Genomic DNA, 21,361 nt, shown 5'->3' with positions numbered 1-21,361 from the left:
CTCATGTTCTCATGTCTCATGATCATCTTTTGTCTCATGTTCACCTTTTGTCTCATGTTTATCTTTTGTCTCATATTCATCTTTTGTCTCATGATCATCTTTTGTCTCATGTTCATCTTTTGTCTCATGTTCATCTTTTGTCTCATGTTCACCTTTTGTCTCATGTTTATCTTTTGATGTCAAACCCAAATGTTTTCAGTCCATGTCTAAAATAAGAGAATTGGCCTCACTGTTCCAATACTATAGGAGGACACTGTACATTACAACATAGTTTACTAACGTTTTATTTGCCATAATAATTTCACATGTAATCCCAATGATAAGATATAATTGTTTTGACATATAATTTAACATTTTTCTTCTCAGTATGGACGTAAAGGAGAGAATATCTGCATGAAAATATAATCAAGCTACTTCACAATCCTTCCCTCCGTACGCAGCTGATTGACTCTCACTTGTAATAGTGTGTCTTACATCTTGTACAATTGTGTCTTCTTTGTGGCTTTTGTAAATTAGTTTGTGTTTCATGTTTTGTGAATTTGTTTTCAAACATGTACATTTGTCTCAAGCTTTGTAAAAGTGTTTCACCTTTTATAATAATGGTTTGCACCTCCAGGCCACTGTACATACCTGTATAGACTAACTGACTGACTGACTAACTAACTAACTAACTAACTAACTAACTGACTGACTGACTGACCAACTAACTAACTAATACCGTAGTCCTGTGATAAATTCTTGAACATGATAACACTTTACAGTTCAACAATGCAGCCTGTAATTAAATAATGCAGTTGAATGAATAAACAGTGATACATTGAAACGTCATTGATGGAGAATGTGTTGTTGTCATTTCTCTGCACTGATTTATTAAACGGAACAGTACATATTATGAACACCAGATGGCAGCAGCATCTAGTGACAGGTTAAGACCATCGTAGAAGAAGAAGAAGAGGAGGGACCCGCTCAGTGGATGGGGACGTTCTGCGTCATAACACACACACACACACACAGTCACACACACACGTACACACACACGTACACACACGTTTGGTGGGAAAATGAGTTTGCTCGTGGCCACAGTTGTGTCCTGATTGAAAGAAGTGATATATGAACAGGTGAGTTGTTGTTGAGCGACCAGAGAAAGCGGTGAACACTGAACAGGTACTTTCATGAGAACATTCACAGAAATCAATCCATGCTCATTCGGAAAAGTGCCTATCGTGTGCTAGCATGCTAACACGCTAGCCAACGCTGTCTCGCTAAGTGAAAACAAAGCAGTTTAAAGCAGTTTAGTCACTCGCCTGGTTTAAAGTTAATGTTTAGAGGACTCGTTGTATCTGTGTTACGTGTAGATAACCACGGAAGCGCAGGGACGAGTGCTGTTTTATTCAAACTTGCTTATAATCATTATTATCATCATTGTTGTTGTTGATGATGAACAGTGAGGAATCGAGAAGATGCCAGAAATCAAGATCAAACACGTTGTGTCTTGCAGCACCGAGGACACTGTAAGTCGTTCTTCTGTCATTCGTGTCAGTTTTATTGTTTTAAGTGAGTCAAATCCTCTGTGTCCTCTTGTGTCCTCATGTGTCCTCTTGTGTCCTCTTGTGTCACAGACTCACAAAGCAGACAACCTGCTGAGCTCTGACACCTACAGGAAGTGGAAAGCAGCAAAACCCGGCGAGAAGCAGACATCAGTCATTCTGCAGGTACACAGCTGACATCCTACTCTGTTAATGTTTAAACTCCCACACCTGATATACTGATCCAGTATCTCACAGCAACAACTCAGCATAGAAAAAAAGAAGAATTCAAAGAATTCAAAGGATTCAAAAGCTTTATTGTCATAAAAAAACATTTACATGCTGTAAGAAGAAGAAGAAGAAGAAGAAGAAGAAAAAAAAGGACTGAGTCAATCGTCTTTTTGTGCTTGTCCACCCTCTTTATGTCCCTGTCCTTCAAAAGTGTGTCCACAGCAAACTGCAGCAAAGAGTGTCACACTGATTGACTCCTGATTGACATTTGCAGCATTTCACTGCTGGATGTTAACTGAGGGAAAATGTCAAAAATCCAGCCAATCACTTCTCACTACAAGCGCACACACACACACACACACACACACACACTGTCAACTCTGCCACTCCCTGTGTTTGGATGTGTCACTTGTAAACTAAATGTTTGACACGTGTTAATACCTTGAATGTAGTACTGTAACTGTGCATACCATTTGTTGGTACTTTACTCTCTTAAAATAACAAGTAAGTAGTTTAATTTGTTCATCTATTTTCACATTATTACTTTATTAAAAGTGCTGCTGTTTTTCTTCTCAGTTGGAGAAGGAGGAGCAGGTGCATAGCATTGACTTAGGAAATGAAGGTTCAGCTTTTGTGGAGGTTCTAGTTGGAAATTCCTCTTCTGTCAGAGACCAGGATTATGAGGTACTCTCACAAATGAAACCTGTTCAAATATTTCACTTCCTTCATAGAAATTTCTCAGTGTGAACAGATTTTCTTCTTTGATTTGAATGTCTCCCCCAGGTTCTTCTAGTAACATCATCCTTTATGTCCCCAACGGAAAGCCGTAATGGCACCAACATGAACCGAGTGCGTTTCTTTGGGCCTAACCAGCTGCAGAAGAGCACATCACAGGAGAAGTGGGACAGAGTGAAAATTGTATGTAGCCAGCCATATAGCAAGGTACGGGGCCCAGCGTCTAAAAAGCTTACTTCACAATTTATACATCAATGGTTTGATTTTATTGTTGAATGGTCACCATTGACCGTCGGAACAGGACATGTGGAGGAAATTCAGAGTGGTGAGAAAATCAAACATTTGAGGGACTGTCATTTTTTAAATCCACTTTGCGGCTCCATTAGCATCAACTGTTGCAATCTTGTCAATAACAGAGCGTCTACAAGCACTGTTTAACCAAAGTCAAGTCTGCTCTCAGTAACGTGAATGCTCATTTACGAGTCTGAGTCTGTTCGCTGAGTCCGCTCACTGAGTCTGTTCACTGAGTCCGCTCACTGAGTCCACTCACTGAGTCTGTTCACTGAGTCCACTCACTGAGTCCGTTCACTGAGTCCGCTCACTGAGTCCACTCACTGAGTCTGTTCACTGAGTCCGCTCACTGAGTCTGTTCACTGAGTCCACTCACTGAGTCCACTCACTGAGTCTGTTCACTGAGTCCACTCACTGAGTCCGTTCACTGAGTCCGTTCACTTTCACACAAAGAAATAACAAAAGCTGTTGGGCCACTGAAGACACTGAAGACACAATGCACTGTGTATTGTGAAAAATGTGTCCATACTGGAAGTATTTTAATTTATGTTGTGTCATCATGTCTGAATAGAACAAAAGACAACGAGACCAACAAAGGTGAACATTTAAAAGCAAAACACTGTTTAATGGGGGACCCTTTTAACTGCTGCACCACACATGCTTTGGGCTTAACTGTGGTAGTAACTGTGGTAGTAACTGTGGTAGTAACTGCAGGAGTGAAGGAAACGCATCACAGAGTAACAAGAATGTACACAGTTACATTGACAGACAAACACTCGGACGTGCCACTCCCTCTCTCTTGCTTGACCACATGTGCAATATGAACACACACACACGCTGAAATAATACTGTGTAAAAATAAATTTTTGATTCTACCACCGAGCACTAGTTTGAGGGTAAAATGAAAGTGAGTTTAATTCCTTATTTTTCCCCTTCATAGAACATTGCATATGGACTGGCTTTTGTGAAGTTCCATTCACCACCGGACAAAAATGACCCTCCTCCAACAACTCCCCCAGTAAGTAAAACACTTGTTTTCTTAACGTGGTGACCGTGCCAGAGCATGTGTACAAACTTATCAGCCAGTTTAGAAAACATCTATTTCTACATTCATTTACATATTTCTACATTTTGGTGGTAACACTTTACAATAAGGTTACATTAATATTAGCTTTTACTAATGTTATTCAGGATAATTAAGGTTAATTCAAACATCAAGTTACTGAACAGTGCAACCAAACAATTTCCCTCTGTTAAAACATAACCCTGTATAACAGAACATTTAGGCCAAAAACATTTCTGAACAGATTTGATTGTCCTTTTGCCAAGTACAGTGGACACTTAACAATTAACTAAGAATTGAAGTCAGTCTCAGACTGTTTCACTTAATAATCTAACATGATCAGATTATTAAGTTATTATGTTAAAAGTAGTTTTATAACTCCAGATTCTTTCACTCAACATACAGAATTTATCTTCAACTCTAATTAATGTGTGTATCACATTTATCAGTAATGATAAGTTACTTTATAACCAATAATGATGATAAGACAAGCAGTCTCCCTGGTAATCAGTGGTGACGTGACCGCAGGTCTCAGTGCATCACACGGTCACAGCTTCACAGTCCACACCGTCATCTGCTCTGAGTCACTGTGACGATGTACCATGTCAGTCTCCTCCTCCGCTGAACCATCCAAACTCTCTCCTCAATGCATCTGATATAGCCGCTAGTTAATATATCTATAAGAAGTTTGAAAATAAATCCCCGCTTTGTCATAATATTGTACTTTATCATCTTTTACAATATTATATTATATTATACATATATATACTGTGTATATATATATACATATATATGTGTGTGTATATATATATGTATGTATGTATGTATGTACATATATATATATATATATATATATATATATATATATATATATATATATATATATATATATATGTACATATAATATAATATACCATAATATACCATACTGTTTTCATGTTGTATGGTGTTTAGCATTTCCCTGACCGTAGAGTACAGTTCAACCATGTTTACTAGAGGTGGGTGGGAAAATGTATACGGTGAAATATCACTAATTCAATTCAATTCAATTCAATTCAATTCAATTTTATTTGTATAGCGCCAAATCATAACATACATTATCTCAGGGCACTGTACATAGACAACATCAAAGAGAGCAGAGAACCCCAACAGTTCACACAATGAGCAAGCACTAGGCATCAGTGGAGAGAAAAAACTCCCTCTTAACAGGAAGAAATCTCTGGCAGAACCAGGCTCAGAAATGTGCAGTCATCTGCCTCGACCGGTTGGGGTGAAAGGAAAATCGGGGACAGAGGAGAGGTGGAGGACAGAAAGGGGAGGGGGGAGAGAAAGGACAAGAGGGAGATGAGGTAGAGACAGAAGAGAGAGAGAGACCAGGAGCAGATACACAACAACTGTATCAAGTTACAAGTTAATACAATTAATGATATTGACTTTTTAATTATAGCACAATAATAATGGTGATGATGTGGGTAGCCTCGAAAACTGGGGAATCACTCATATTTTGTGTGATAATATTATATCACTTTTGAGACATCAAGTAACATATATTTTCTTTTACTGATGTTGCAAATAAACAAACTTTTGTGGATTAGGAAAAAAAATCAATTGACATTTCAGGCCACTAGATGGTGCCAAGTGCTCACTTTCACTCGAGCTGTTGTGTGAATATATCACAGTGTATGTTTTCCACATATTTAGTATTTTATCGGGATAATATCAGACCGTTACTTAAATACTGTGATAACGTGGCATGGTGGTGTCCGGTGAGTCCCTCCCCTAATTTTCTTACGGGCAGCCAGTGGCCAAGTGGAAAGGGAATTTGGCTTGTAACCGGAGGGTCGTAGGTTCAAGTCCCCACCAGGTCAAAAGGGCTGGGGTACCCCTGAGCAAGGTACCCAACCCCCATTACTCCCGGGCACTACTCAGTGTGGCAGCCCACTGCTCCTAATTCTAGGATGGTTAAATGCAGAGAAATCATTTCCCTAAGGGGATTAATAAAGTATTACTTTACTGTCAGCTGGAGAACACTGACTCTCATTCAACTGTTCTTAAAAAAAGGAACTCTGACGTTTTTGTTTTGATTTGTTCTTGTGTTCTTGAAAAAGTTTCATAATTGGTCTAGTAGATCAGCAGGCAGCAATGGCTGCAGTGTAATCTTACAAGGCAATAGCACTAGAGCTGCAACTAACCATTATTTTCATTTTCGATTAATCCATTTATCATTTGGTCCTTAAAATATCAGAAAACCTTAAATGTTAATCGGTGTTTGTCAAACCTGGACATAATGATGTTCTCAAATGTCTTGTTTTGTCCACAAACCAAAATGATTCACTTTTAATGATTTATTTGTTCTCCAGAGCAAAGAAATTAAGAAAATATTTACATTTAAGAAGCTTAAACTATCGGAAATCTTGTTTTAATCATGAAAAAAGCTTCAAACCGACTATCAAAATAGTTGTCGATTAATTATCGACGAATCGTTTCTGCTCTAAATAGCACCATTCTGAGTTATCTACATTAAAAGTGCTTGTTTTTTCCAGTCAATGGTCCTAGGTTTGGTTACAGGAGTGATGCGTCGTCGCAGCTATGTTTCTGCTGGGCCGTGATGTGTTCACTGACACTCGTAAAATCACTCTCCCTGTCCTCTCCCAGCATTTGCACGTATTGTTCTGTCTTTAAAATTGGTCGACAATCTGGCTTTCTCCAAATATACAGATATTGGAGGAGACCCGAGCCATTTATTGGCAAAAACAAGCACTTTTTATGGAGATAACTCAGAATGGTGCTTTTGCCTTGTAAGATTACACTGTAGCCACTGTCGCCTGCTGATCTACTGGATCAATCATGAAAGTACTATTCACATACACACCTGCATTTATAAACGTAAAATAATGAAAAAACTTGCATGATAAAATAGAAATATGTTAATAAGTATTACTTTATTATGTATCAATGTTGTTGTTACTTATGAAAAAAGCCCAGAGTCAATATCTTTTTTCTTAAGAAGTGTCTCATTTAGTAAATGAGACACTTTGACCCTCTGGTGGAAATCCAGAGGTCACCAGTGGCACAGATTCCTGTCCTCCTGTCCTCCTGTGGCCCTGAATAACCCTCTCTTTGCTTCTGCCAGAAGCTGACAAAGCTGGGACAGTTCAGGGTGAAGGATGAGTCTCCTTCTTCTGGACCCAGTCTTCAGCCTGGCAGTCTCTTTTTCAGTCGGGACGTTACAACAAAACCGAGCACTTCACTTAAAGGTAATTCATTCACCACCTGCTAAAAGCCTGTTGCCAAGGGCAGCTTACATAGGGCAAAAGGCGGGGTACAGCCTGGACGAGACCACATAGAGACAAACAACCATTCAACCTCACTATGGTCTATAGATTGTCCAATCTGCCTAATAACCAAATACAAATAGCATTTATAGCAAAAATAGCAAAAATAGCAGGAATAGCTTTGCTCTGTCAGCTCATGTTGTCTGCACTGTTGTTTCAGTGTCTCCACAGAGTGACAAGCTGAGTTATGCTGCTGCTGCCCTGCAGTCTGGTGGAACCTCCCACTCATCAAGCCAAGCTTCCTCTTCAACCTCTGCCACACCACCACAGGTATAAAACACACACACACACACACGCACTGTCCCAGAAAAGGTTATTACAGACAGACAGACAGACACTATATCACATTTCAAGTCTGTTTTTCTGATGCTTAGTCTTTAATCTTGAGTATGTCTCCATGATGCTTTGTGAAATTGGCCACGTGGCCAGCGAGTGTATGGGTGCACATTATTTTAATTGTTCCTTTTCTTACATGAATGTTTTTTTTTCTAATAGCAACCAGCAAAAAGAAAATTTGAGTTCAGCAAAGAACGTCTGTCTACTGGTTCTCCGTCCTTGAAAAAAATGAGTCCTGCTGGCTCACCAGAGGCCAAAGCTGCAAACCCCAGAGATAAGCCAAGTTCATCCAGCACCTCCAGTTCCACTGCTGAAAAAGGTAACACTTAACTAAGTTTCTAACCTTAACCCTTATTAAAACATCCCTTATTATCTGAACTGTGTCTCTAGCTTCTCTGGCACAGAAGTCTTCTGACAAGAAGAGGGAGAGTCAGTCAACACCCAAACAAGCAAAATCCCCGGTCACACAGCAGGTCCCATTCAAGCAGATCATGCAGGGGGTGGTGTTTGTCCTCAGTGGCTTCCAAAACCCTTTTCGAGGGGACCTGAGGGACAAGGCTGTGGATATGGGAGCCAAGTACCGACCTGACTGGACACCAGACTCCACACACCTCATGTAAGTCGCTCTCAAGAATGACAATGAGAACAGACACTGACTGACCACTTATTATCTAGCTAATTAAGAGGAGTGGTTTTTTTCCGCTGCTGTAGGTCAGAGATGTTGATGTTAATAATGACTTACTGTCAGCCACACTGACCTCTTCACTTCTGTAGAAACTGTAATGTTAAACTCATGTTTGATGCTGGTGTGATTACAGTTATAACAGTGATAAAAAGTGACTGGGACTGTTGACCTTGTCAGTGTTCTTAGTGATCTAACTGTGTGTGTGTGTGTGTGTTTCACCCATTCATCTCCAGCTGTGCCTTTGCTAACACCCCCAAGTACAGCCAAGTGAAGTCAGCAGGGGGCATTATCGTACGGAAGGAATGGGTGTTGGACTGTCATAAGAGAAAGCAGAAGATCTCCCATAAACGGTAAAGACTTCAGTACTGTACACTGTAATCACCTTGATTGAAGCATCCAAAAATACACCTGTCACAGCAGGAATGCCAACTTACTTCAACATTGTAACCTTGAACAGCTCGTGTGTGCTGTGATCTAATTATATGACTCATTTTGCAACATCAAGGCACAAATCTGTGTATCATGTATTATTTCTGGCTGACTGCTACTTACTGCGCTGACAGTATGTTACACTGTGTGAAGCTTTTTCAATTGTGGAATCCCTTCATTCTTATTGCTTCCACAATCATCACGTCTGACTCCAGAATGAGTATCAGCATTTCACCAGGTAACCTAGGTTACTGAACTCATTAGTTTATTATTGCTGCTTAGCCACTTCACAACATAGATTCAGTGGTAGGGCTGGATTCCAGACGTATTGTAGTATGGGCTGTCGTGTAAACGTGCACAACTAAAGCCAAATGGATTGTGTTTGTTTTTGACTTATGGGTCAGATGACAAAACCTGGACACAGGTCCACAATGAAGTAACTCTGCAGAAAAACCTTAATACACAGTTAATGGAAAACTGATGGGAGCATTTTCAGATCTTTATTAATTTCTGGTGATAATGTTTTCTAATATTGTCATGAAAGTAGTTTGCCTGGTACCTTTTGATGTAAATGTCAGCTTATTCCTCTACTGCATTGTATCCCTTTATCACCACCATGCTCCTCTCTGCATTAGTCCATTTGGAAAATCAATAACACAATAAACTCTGCATTTGAAACACAAGTTCATATTTATCCTTGTTAATTGAAGAAGGTGACTGCATTAATATACATGTTTTCACTTGCCAAGGTGCCAATTTTACATTGGATGCTATTCATTGCGATACTTTAAATTGAGGCCAGTAAACAATATTTCCTTTTGCTTCCTTGTACTCCAAGAATCCCGTGGTAAATGGACGGCTTTGAATTCACATAAACAACACTGTCCCAGTGTTGTTTATCCCTCTGTGTTCCAGCTCTCCATAACTTTCAGATAATGTGAATGATTGTTAAACAAGAATAAGGTGTCGCATAAAAAACATATATAATGATTCATCAGAATCATTTTCATTATTTTTTTTTAAATGAGCCCCAGACGAGAACCCATGCTCAGGAAGCATAGATGGAATCAAGGATTTAACCACGCCCCCAGTGTGCCATGGAGAAACACACAGTGTTGTGGTTACCTTGTTACCCCACTAATCCAAAACTGCTGCCAACTAATAGTAACTATGGCAACTGCTGATTTGGGCCACACATCGACTGAATTTGAAACTCCTCCCGCGTCTCGGAAATCACTGGTGTGGAAATATTGGATGTTTCCCGTGAGAAAACCACAGTGTTATGCACGTGTAGCAAAGCACAGGACATCACATGCATCATAAGGATGTAGACGTAGCGGAACCTGCTCGAAAGCCATAACTAGAGCTATAGACGTGTTTGGACCTTATTCACTGGTGGAAAACCCTGGACTCATTAGTGCTCATTAGTGCTCATTAGTGCACTGGAAGCACGCTACAGAGAGCAGGTCATATCTTACTGTACATCTTCATACATGCCTTCCATGTATGATCATGTTAAGGAATAAACGATTGGAGGTCAGTGCAGATTTAGTGGCCCTAACAACAGATTGCTGGACCTTCAGAGCAACACAGAGCTACATGATTATGGTTATCAGTTGACTGGAGGTGGAAGTAAGTGGACCGAGTATCATTAATATGGGACGTAAAAGAGAGCATGCTGTGGAGGATGACACCCAGACTCTTTACCTGAGGGGAGTGGGAGCTTGAAGAATTAGGATAAGGTGGATTTAGTGCTAGTTAGATTATTGCTGTTTAATTTGAGAAAGTTTGAGGTGAAATATATTTATCTAAATTTATTTTGCAGTGATTTGTTAAGGTGTTGCAGTGTGTTATGTCTCGTTACGACGATATTTTGTCATAATTTCCATTGACGAAAGCAAGACTAATGTGTTCATTAATGCCATCTCTCATCTTGGAAAACAATTAAGTTAATAAATAACTCATTGGCAGAGAAATCAATAATGGAAATCATGTAATTGAGTCAAGAACAGTAAGAATTGTAGATTGTCTTTGGTGTTGATGAGTTATATATTATATATTATATATATATATATTGATGGCGCTGTCATTTCTAAGCGATCATAAACATCCATTTCTAGCTCGATCAGTCTGTAGACTACTCAAAGAAATCTATTCTGCTCATGAAGGTTAATTTGAGCTCTGCGAGGATAATGAGAGTGAGATTCAGGAGTTATTGGCACACAGTGCTGCTGTTTTATGAAATCTGACCCTTAAGGACTGATTCACATTGGATGCGTTTTCATTTCACTCTTCATGTTAACAAATGAGAATGTCTCCACTGCAAGGTCTGTTTCCACACGGTGTCTGTTTTTCCTACACGGTGGTGTAGTGGTTAGCACTCTCGCCTTGCAGCGAGAAGACCCGGGTTCGAGCCCCGGTTGGAACAAGGGCCTTTCTGCATGGAGTTTGCATGTTCTCCCTGTGTGTGCGTGGGTTCTCTCCGGGTACTCCGGCTTCCTCCCACGGTCCAAAAACATGCAATGTGGGGATAGGTAAATTGGACACTCCAAATTGACCATAGGAGTGAGTGTGAGAGTGAATGGTTGTTTGTCTCTATGTGTGTGTGGCCCTGCGATGGACTGGCGAACTGTCCAGGGTGTACCCCGCCTATCGCCTGATGTAGCTGAGATTGGCACAGCACCCCCCGCGACCCTCTGGTTGAGGATAAAGCGGTAGATGATGACTGACTAAAAGCTGACATTTTAGACTAAAAACTAAATTTAAACTAAATGAACACATGAATATATGTGTCTCCCTGTCTGAGTAAACAAGAATCAGTGTTGAACCAGGTCTTAAATGAAGATTCTCAAAGCTAGCATTGTAATGACCCTCATGTTTGCCTTTTCAGTTTATGAATGTACCAGCGATCCCTCACTTGTCGTGGTAAAGCTCTTGTTATTGTGCAGTGTGCAGCTTTGATGATGTCCTGTATTTAAAAGCTGCATCTGCTGTGGGTAATTAAAGCAACCACTTACTTTGATGATGACAAGTACCCAGACAAACTGCTTTCCCATGGCGTCCCTCCCCATGGCACCTTATGGTGTCCCTGCCTTGCATTATGTGTAGTGTATATACTAATGAGGTTGTGACGTCACATACACACTCCAGACATGCTCTCTCCATAGATATCATCCAATCAGTGACGACCCAGAGAAAGGCTTGAGCAGAAAACACTTAAGTAGCTCTGTCTATCTCAATAAATCTGAATGAGTAAACACATTTGTGCCCAGCGTGTGCGTGTGTGCGTGTGTGCGTGTGTGCGTGTGTGCGTGTGTGTGTGTGTGTGTGTGTGTCTCCTCATCCACAGCATTCTTGCCTCAGCCCTAGTTTTTATTTATTTATTATTTTTTACTGGAGCCCTGATTGAACTCAATAACCATGTTCTCAATATTTTCAATAATTCGATTGAAATACAGAAATACAGAAATGTGTATTTTTACGATTTTTAATAGACTAATTTGACACATTCCTTGTTAACTTAATATTCTTATTATATTTTTGCAGCAACTGATCATAATAAACTGATGTGTTTAAACACATTTAATAGATATCGTTCTTGTTCTAGATATCATCTGTCGGATAGATGGTTCTTGTTTAACGATAAAAATAAAAACTTGAGACACTAAAAATGCCATCATGTATTGACCATGGGTTGCCCTCATGTTTTAAGATCAGCAATCAGCCGAGGAAGAGCTCACATTGGTCGACCTGTAAACCTGATGGCTCGAGCTGGTGTTGATCATTTTCTCATCATGTCTGGGACACTTTTGAGAACATGAACCATACACATTTTTATTTTGACCTCTTTGTGTGAATTGACATGTCTAAGAACACAAGCTGTAACCATGGTAACAGATGCTTGCCAGGGACAGGATGAAAAACTGATCGGACATGGTAATCCATCACGAGCTGCTCTGTAACTGTGTGGATGAATTACCATAATTCATTTAACTTTTCCTGGAAAAAGAAATCACACATTTAGTGATCAGAAAATTCCCGTCTCGTCTCATTTGTTTGTAATGACTGTTTCTTTCTTTCTTTCTTTCTTTCTTTCCAAACTGAAATCACTCGTACATCTGGATTTCACCTGAACTTTCACAGATTCACACGTTCTTTCACCTACAGTTTTCAGACATTCACGGGGGAATATTTAGTCACTCATTTCTCATGGATTTAACAAATGTGCCTGTGTATAGAAAAGTGCAGTTTGCTCTGCCCAGGTCACAGTGCAGATGCAGTCACGATCCAGTCTTTTGATGGTTTTATACATCGTTGGTGGATGTGAGTCACTGTGGCTCAGAAGGTGAAGTGGCATTGCTCATTAATTAGAGAGGTCAGGGATTCAATTCTGGCTGCTTAAGTCCACATATCAAAGTGTCCTTGGACAAGACTGAACCCAAGAGTGTGAGTAGATGATTAACAAGACTCAGGATAATCCCTGTATGACTGAATGTGACCTGTAGACCGTATAGTGTCAACACTATAAATGCAGTCCATTTACTACTACTTCAGTTTATATTTGGTTGATTAGTTTTCTGTTAATCTGGTGTTGTTTGCTGTCTTTATTGTTTGTTATTTTCCCCCACACATTTCTTCTTCTTTCAGCTATTGTTGTAGACTGGCCACTCATGGGAAGGTTCCCCACTGTTCTACGTTTTCTCCATTTGTGAATAATGGCCCTCACTGTGGTTCCCTGGAGTCTTTTCAAAGCTTTAGAAAAGTCTTTGTAACCTTTTCCAGACCGTTTGTTCGGCATGATGTCTTCCTTCTTTGGGATCTTTTGGCCGACTTCACTTTGTCTGACAGGTTCAATTTAAGTCGTCTCTTGATTCCACAGGTCTGGCAGTAATCAGGTGTGGGTGTGGCAAGTGACATTTTCCAAAAAATGAGATTAACCACAGTTACGTCAAGGAGCGGAATCACTTGTTCACATAGGGCCATGTAGGTTTGCATAGTTTTCCCTTAATAAATAAAATCACTTAAACAATGCATGTTGTGTGAAATGACCAATTAGAATATAAAAGAATAAATATAGAAGTTGGTAAAACAGCACCCTGATGGCAACAAGGAAAACTCATACCTACCCCAGTTCCAATTTTAAATTATTAATGTAGTAGAATAATAATTACATTAGAAAATGAGTCATTCATTAAAAGTTGAAGCACACGACTAAAACGTCAGAGGTCATAATTAATTACATTTTAATATGAAATACCCACGCTTAAGATGAATGAAGTTTTTACCTGAACTAGATTTTCATTGAATCTTTATTAATAGTTATAGCGTTGTTCAGCTCCTCCAGTAATTACAGGTCTTTGTATTCATCAAGCCACAGTAATATACTGTAATATGTTACCTGGTGGACAAAGTTTGGCCATCAGTACTCTCATGCTCTTCCTCATCCTCATGCCGGTCAGCCACCGGTGCAGTGGCCATTGTTTCTGCCTGTCTTCATTCGAGGTGTTGTTATGTGCAGTTGTGCTGTGTCTTAGTCTTGATAGTGTTGTTCATATCGCAGTATTTCATTCATGGATGTAAGAACATTTTGGATATATGTCCTAAACATTCTAAACATTCAGACATTCAGTTAGAAACCTGAACTCATCATTTCAATTCCATCATTCCATGCCAATGCAATGCAGCATGTCAGATTCAGATCAGGCAGCAATCCCAACAATTTCTCTACTTAATCTTGTTGTTATCATAATTATTGAATTCTAACCATTAAATACAGTGGCTGATTTTCTGACAGAATATAAATAAAGAAGAAGATTGCCTCTCAAATATGCCTGGACCTTCATTTAAGCAAAATGGGGAAAAAAAGAATGAATGATAAAAAGACCACAGGAGGATTGGCTTTCGATGTGTACACCACTCAGAACCATAAGAAATTCAGTTACACCACAAAAGTAAACATTTCCAATCAGTGTTGCTGGAGGCAGTGTGAAAACCTCCCATTTGTTTTGGTTGTAAAAAATGTGTCTTATACTAAAAGGTATTGGGACATGTGGTATGCCTGATAATGTTGAAATCTTCAAAGATGATGTGAGTGAAAACTAAATACTAGTTTTTTTCTAAACCACTGTTATTGGCCTCAGATTATTCTTATTTTCTAACCCAGACTGTTTAATTAATAAGTTTACTAAGTTTCCTGTCAGTTTGAGAATTGAAGCTGGCAGTGCAACAAATATTGTATGGGTGCAATTTTCCCTCTGGTCCTTGATCATTCCAATACACTGTTCCCTTTTTTTAAATCAGGTATTTGATGGATGGAGCAGAGTCGAGCTCAGAGAGCGAAATGGAAGTGGATGATGGGAGTGAAGAGGAAACAAACACAAAGGTAGTTATTTATTTATTTAGTAGTTATCTATTTTCTCTGTTTCGTAACTGTCAGTTTTAACAGTCTTTCCATGCTGCTGTTGCAGAGTCTGCAAAAGAGTGCGACACAAGTGGCCTCCCCAAAAACACCAGAGAACAGGAAGGAAGATGATGAATATGCTGGCTCCACTGATGTGGACCAACCAGGTTTGCATCTGCTTTAATGATTTTCAACAAGATTCAGTCAACATCAGCACTGTCACTGTCTACGACTCTTACCTTTCACCGTCTTGATCACAGTTGAGCGACATACTCCACAAACACAGAGCAGGTTTAGCTGCAGTCCTATAGCTCTACAGATGGAATGGGATTAAGTTCAGTGGAACAGTGTAGAGAGAGAAAATGATCAAAACCGAGGGCGGAAATTACAAGATTATGATTTGGAGAGAATCAAAACTCAATGTTCTAAAATTGAATATATTCTGCCAGTAGCATATTTATTCCTGCTTTGTTTGTGTCTGGGAATGAATGTTTTTTGCTCTGTTTACTCAATTTACTTCAAATAAAATACTTCTACTACTCTGCTGCATGGTCACCCACCGCAAAGTCATCCAAATAAAAATAGATGAGGCGAGAAAACATCATTTCCCAGTGACAAAAGAGATTCACAACTCACAACAATTAAGTAGGATGCAAATGATAATTAATATTTTTTAAATCTCATCACTTCCTAATACATTTTTTAATAAATATAAATAACATTAGCCCGACATTTGGGAAGTGGTTAATTCTAATAATTCAAATAACAAGAGTGGCAGAACTTTGCAGCTGAACAGGACTGAATTCATTGAGATGAGCAAGGGGGTGAATGTGATCTGAGGAATTAGAAAAAGGGATCAACTTTGATGGAGCCGTTAGAAATGGATGAGCTAATAATGCAACAACGTAAAGTACAAGAATATCACATCATGAAGATGGAGTTTGAGGGAGAAACACCAATGGAAGAAAAATTGTAATCACTGTGAGGGGATGTTTCTCATTTCTATGTTAATTGGAGGCCTGATGTAAAGTGGTAGGGTGATTGATTATGTTGTGAGCTCTTTTCTTACATTGTTTTGTATATACAGTAAGTGGTTCATGTGTGTGGTTCTCGTCTCCATTTCTCATTCTCCTCTAAACTGGAGGTCATTGTTGATTAGTGCAGATTCGGTGCTATGAAGTGGGTGGAAACCACACTGGTTTCTATGGCTTAAGTGAGAGTGGATTTGTGTTGAATCTGTTTTTTCAAGGCAGGTTTTAATGAATGAGAAGACGGATTAAAGCTGAGGGAGGAATTCAAGCCCAGAGTCTCATGAATCTACAGAGTTACAGAAGTTACGGTGGAGTTACAGAAGTTATGGTCGAGTTACGGTGGAGTTACAGAAGTTACAGACGTTACAGTCGAGTTACAGTCAAGTTACAGACGTTACAGTCGAGTTACAGAAGTTACAGTCAAGTTACAAAAGTTACAGTCGAGTTACAAAAGTTACAGTCGAGTTACAGAAGTTACAGTCAAGTTACAAAAGTTACGGTCGAGTTACAAAAGTTACAGTCGAGTTACAGAAGTTACAGTCAAGTTACAAAAGTTACGGTCGAGTTACAAAAGTTACAGTCGAGTTACAAAAGTTACAGTCGAGTTACAGAAGTTACAGTTGATTTCCGGTGGAGTTACAGAAGTTATGGTCGAGTTACGGTCGAGTTACAGAAGTTACAGTCAAGTTACAGAAGTTACAGTCGAGTTACGGTCGAGTTACAAAAGTTACAGTTGATTTCCGGTGGAGTTACAGAAGTTATGGTCGAGTTACGGTCAAGTTACAGAAGTTACAGTCGAGTTACGGTCGAGTTACAAAAGTTACAGTTGATTTCCGGTGGAGTTACAGAAGTTCTGGTCGAGTTACAGAAGTTACAGTCAAGTTACAGTCAAGTTACAGAAGTTACGGTCGAGTTACGGTGGAGTTACAGAAGTTATGGTCGAGTTACAGAAGTTACAGTCAAGTTACAGTCAAGTTACGGTGGAGTTACAGAAGTTACAGTCAAGTTACAGAAGTTACAGTCAAGTTACAGAAGTTACGGTCGAGTTACGGTGGAGTTACAGAAGTTACAGTTGATTTCCGGTGGAGTTACAGAAGTTCCGGTCGAGGCAGATGCTGCACATCTTTGAGTCTGGTTCTTTCAGAGATTTCTTCAGTTAAAAAGGAGGTTTTTTCTCTGCACTGATGCCTAGTGTTTGCGTGAATTGTGTGAATTGTTGAGTTTCTCTGCTCTCCATGATGTTGTCTACGTACAGTGCATTGAGATAATGTATGTTAGGATTTAGAGCTATACAATTAAAATAGAATTTTAGTTTGAGAAAGTCCTTCAGAAGAGTCCTTGTAGTGCAAAGTCTGGTGGTTGTACATCTCTTTATGAATAGTCAATCCAGTTTCTTAAGTTAGCCGTAACTCAGGTGCTAACCAGGGTGCTGAAATGGAAAAGGAGTCAGACCTGTTTTTTAGGGAGCAAGAGTGTTAAGAATGTTATTCAAAGTGTTTTAGTGAGAAACCAGGTCATCAGAGGTGGATACATGATGAATGAGGTCAGTACCGGAGGAGAACTTTTATATTCTATTACGTGGGGGCTTATTAATAGAGAGGCTGAGCTTGACATTAAATGAGAGGAGAGAATGATCAGTTATTGGCAGATTTACACAATGTCAAATCTTTTCATGTCCCTTGCTCGTGAGCCTGTGAGCCCGTGAGCCCGTGAGCCTGTGAGCTTGTGAGCTCGTGAGCTTGTGAGCTTGTGAGCTCGTGAGTGGATGTTTAGTATTTGTACACTGTGGTCAACAACTCTCGGCCGCTCTTTGGGAGTATGCCCTCTTATCAGCTCGTATCAGGTCCATTTGTATGTATCGGTCAACCCTTACTTTGGGCAACGGGTTGTTTTTTAATGTGCTATATAAATGAATTTGACCATATAGGACTGGAAATGTAAATCGGCACTCGTTGACTGTATTTCATTTTCAGCTTTGCCTTCTCTGCTTTTATATAGGAAAGAAATGATTATGCCAATTCTGTACCACTGTGTTTGAATCCCATTTTGTTGTTACTTACCTGACTACAATGTTCTCTGGCGTGAAGTGAATGTCGCGGGGAGTTCATCATCTTCCTTCCTGTTTCACCTTAGTATTATAATAAATGAGGTACATGAATCAGTTTTTTCCACTTTTTTTAAAGGTGATGATGATGATGATGATGAAGAAGATGAATCTGCTGTGGACACTGAGGACGAGCTGCAGAGGTAAACGATAGCTAGTTTTCCATTTCTTAGATTCATTATGTACACAGAGCATACAGCTGTATCAGAACTGTAACCATCATTTCTAATGGTTAGACAAGACAACATTTGAGATTCCATGAAGAGGGTGCATGAAAATGAAGATGTTTGCTTCTTGTGAAAGAGTGGAGAAGGACAACAGACAGAAAAGACCAGCAGAATTGAAGATGATGAAAGAGGAGGATCTGTACCTGGGGTCGACGGACGAAAACACAGATGCTGAGGCTGAAGAGGATCAACCCATTCCTGAGCTTCCAGGTTCGTCTTTGTCCTCATCTGTGTCTCCTACGGTTTCCTGTCTCTACTCTTTGTCCTCTCACAGTAAAAATGTTCTCTTCGTCCACACAAACTTGTTTTTAGGACATCAGAGACATAATGTTTTCCCTGGCCTCTTACCCTAACCTTATCCATGACAACTAAGTGCTTCACCCAAAACCCAATTCTAACCATAACCCTAAAACCAGGTCTGAACCTGAAAAAGGACATGTTGTCCTCGGTTGAACTCAGTTGACCTCCTGCTCCTCTCTACTGTCATTGAATCATTTCTTTCAGACTTCCTGAGTGGAAGACACTTTTTCCTCTACGGTAAATTTCCTCACAATGAAAGACGGCTTCTGCTGCGATACATCGCTGCCTTTGATGGGTAAGAAAGACTTGTTTAGTAACGTGTACATTTACGAGGGCAAACATTTGTAGCATGAAAATCAAATGAGCGTTAGTTAAATCTTTGTGTCTGTCACTGTTGTGTCGCAGAATGATTGAAGACTACATGACAGAGAAGGTGCAGTTCGTGGTGACCAGTGAAGGCTGGCACGACTCTTTTGAAGACGTAAGTTGACTCCTTACTTCAGTCATGACGTGAACTCTTTGTTTTCAAGGTGAAATCAATCAAACAATGATGCATATTGATATCCACACTGGTTTTGAATCTGATTGAAATGTGGGTTCAGAAGTCGAATGTTGACTCAGTTACTATTGTGGCTGCGCTGTCTCCATTTATTACACGAGGAAAACATGAAATGCCCGAGCTTTGCTTGTTCACTCGCTTCTTCCTTATTTCTTCAGGCACTGATGGAGAATGGTAATCTGAACTTTGTCAAACCCGCATGGATTTATGCGATCAACGAACGACAGAAGATGCTGCCCTACCAACCCTACACTGTCGTCCCCTGAACCACAGAGAGGTGTGTGCAGGAAAAGACCGAGACATTCTCCCTTTCCTTCCAAAATGTGTTGTTTGACGTTGAACAAGCAATAAAACAATTGTAGTTAGAGAATATTTTTGTTTGTGTTCATGAAATGCATTCTCTCTTTTTTCATAATGTTTTTTGTCTTTTGGTCGAGGAAGGAAAGTGTGTGTGTGTGTGTGTGTGTGATATCATTAGAGTTTTATTCTAAACTCTTCTGTGTTGTTAAACTAGTTAAACTGATAGTGTGTGATTATGGACTGGATTGGCTGAGAGTAGGATGTAGAATATGCATTAATAAAAAAACACATGGAAATATAGAACTAGTTTACTTAACTAACGTATGTTAAGTCTCTTATGACTTTGTTTTTATTTTTTAAATAAAAAGACTTTTAATTCACTAATAACTCTGCTCTGTCCTCTCTGAGTCCAGTTTTTCACCTTCTACTCTTCAGTCAAGACAATGAGAACGTGTGAATGCAGATGATGGTTTGTTGCTGAAGATTTACTGAAGCCATGGCTGCCAGCAGGGACGTCAGTAATAACTGATTAGAATACATTTGCCACTTCATTTCTCCATTAGACAACCTTTCACTCCTGGAAACGGGTTCATAAACATGCTCACAGGGAGGAGTTTGTCACTTCTGTCACACAGAGCAGATGAGATGTCATGTCGCTGCCAAATGTTGTGTTAGCTATGCTGGTTTCACAATGTCACCAGCAAAACAGACCCACACATCTCACACACATCACACACAGGTGACGTGTGTGTGTGTGTGTGTTGTCCAGCCACAGCAGCCTCCACCTCAGCTCCCTGTAACAGGACTGGTCATGGTGTTGGTCTGGACCTCCCAAAGCATAGCATTCTATCACTGTTTCACTGCAGCCAAGGAAATGCTGGCCCTCAGGTGGCAAACACCACATTCCTGCACCTGGCAGCAGTGGGTTAACTCATTTCATGAAATTGTCCTGGTGCAGTGGTCTGTGGCCCAGATCTATGGGGCCAGAGGCACCCAGTCCCCCATTGCTCCCCGGGCAGTATTGGATGCTAGTACGTGTTTATTGCTGGTGTGTAATAATTCAGATTCACTATCACTAATTGGTTTATGTGCAAATAAAACAAATTCTAATTCAAACTTTTGCTTAAAAGTTAGACACAATACAATTCAGTCTTTATTTGGGAAATACAGACACTGTTGCATCACATTGTTCTAACGTGGTATCTATACACAGTAACGCAGTCTAAGTGTTAAAATAACACCCAAAGAGTCAATTTGACTGTTAAACTCTTGGTGTTTTGTTAACATTAAATGAGATTGTCCCAGAGTTGTACGTATGTCTCGAGACCACTTTTACGTCTCTCGGTCTTGTCTTGGTCTCGTGGGTTAATCTCCAACAACTACCAACTCCACCCCTGGCAGATTGTACTCAATTCCCGTGTAAGTTGCTTTGGATAGAAGCGTCTGCTCAATGACATGTGATGTATATTCAATTTGATTTAAAAATGAAGTATGAGTTAGGGACATGTTTCCCGTTCTTTAGACAGTTGTTGGAGCTGTTGGCTCTTTTGTAAGATGACTTTGGGAGCAGTCAGTATCAGTCATGTCAGTCAGTATCAGTCATGTCAGTCAGTATCAGTCATGTCAGTCATGTCAGTCAGTATCAGTCATGTCAGTCAGTATCAGTCAGTATCAGTCATGTCAGTCAGTATCAGTCATGTCAGTCAGTATCAGTCAGTATCAGTCATGTCAGTCAGTATCAGTCAGTATCAGTCATGTCAGTCAGTATCAGTCAGTATCAGTCATGTCAGTCATGTCAGTCAGTATCAG

At 39.8% G+C, this 21,361-nt stretch overlaps 1 protein-coding gene across 3 annotated transcripts; it reads left to right on the top strand.

Moving 5' to 3' along the window:
• Positions 1–999: 999 nt before the first annotated feature.
• On the top strand, positions 1,000–19,944 carry xrcc1 (X-ray repair complementing defective repair in Chinese hamster cells 1). 3 transcript variants are annotated; one of them, XM_058648540.1, is made up of 18 exons: positions 1,000–1,118; positions 1,446–1,511; positions 1,620–1,712; positions 2,334–2,441; positions 2,541–2,699; positions 3,724–3,801; positions 6,983–7,103; positions 7,342–7,451; positions 7,677–7,836; positions 7,908–8,133; positions 8,436–8,552; positions 14,932–15,013; positions 15,099–15,198; positions 18,246–18,309; positions 18,470–18,603; positions 18,898–18,988; positions 19,099–19,174; positions 19,411–19,944. In XM_058648540.1, exons 2-18 carry the CDS (start codon positions 1,461–1,463, stop codon positions 19,516–19,518), a joined length of 1,878 nt encoding a protein of 625 aa, XP_058504523.1. In that variant the 5' UTR covers positions 1,000–1,118; positions 1,446–1,460; the 3' UTR covers positions 19,519–19,944. The 3 variants fall into 3 exon arrangements, with proteins under 3 accessions (XP_058504523.1, XP_058504521.1, XP_058504522.1); XM_058648538.1 differs by having other exon boundaries at positions 6,980–7,103; XM_058648539.1 differs by having other exon boundaries at positions 1,022–1,164; positions 6,980–7,103.
• The last annotated feature ends 1,417 nt before the right edge of the window (positions 19,945–21,361 follow it).

The sequence above is a fragment of the Solea solea genome, chromosome 13, assembly GCF_958295425.1.
Source record: "Solea solea chromosome 13, fSolSol10.1, whole genome shotgun sequence".
Classification (NCBI taxonomy): domain Eukaryota; kingdom Metazoa; phylum Chordata; class Actinopteri; order Pleuronectiformes; family Soleidae; genus Solea; species Solea solea.
Note: the sequence above shows the minus strand (reverse complement) of the source record. Positions and strands in the feature narration are given on the sequence as shown.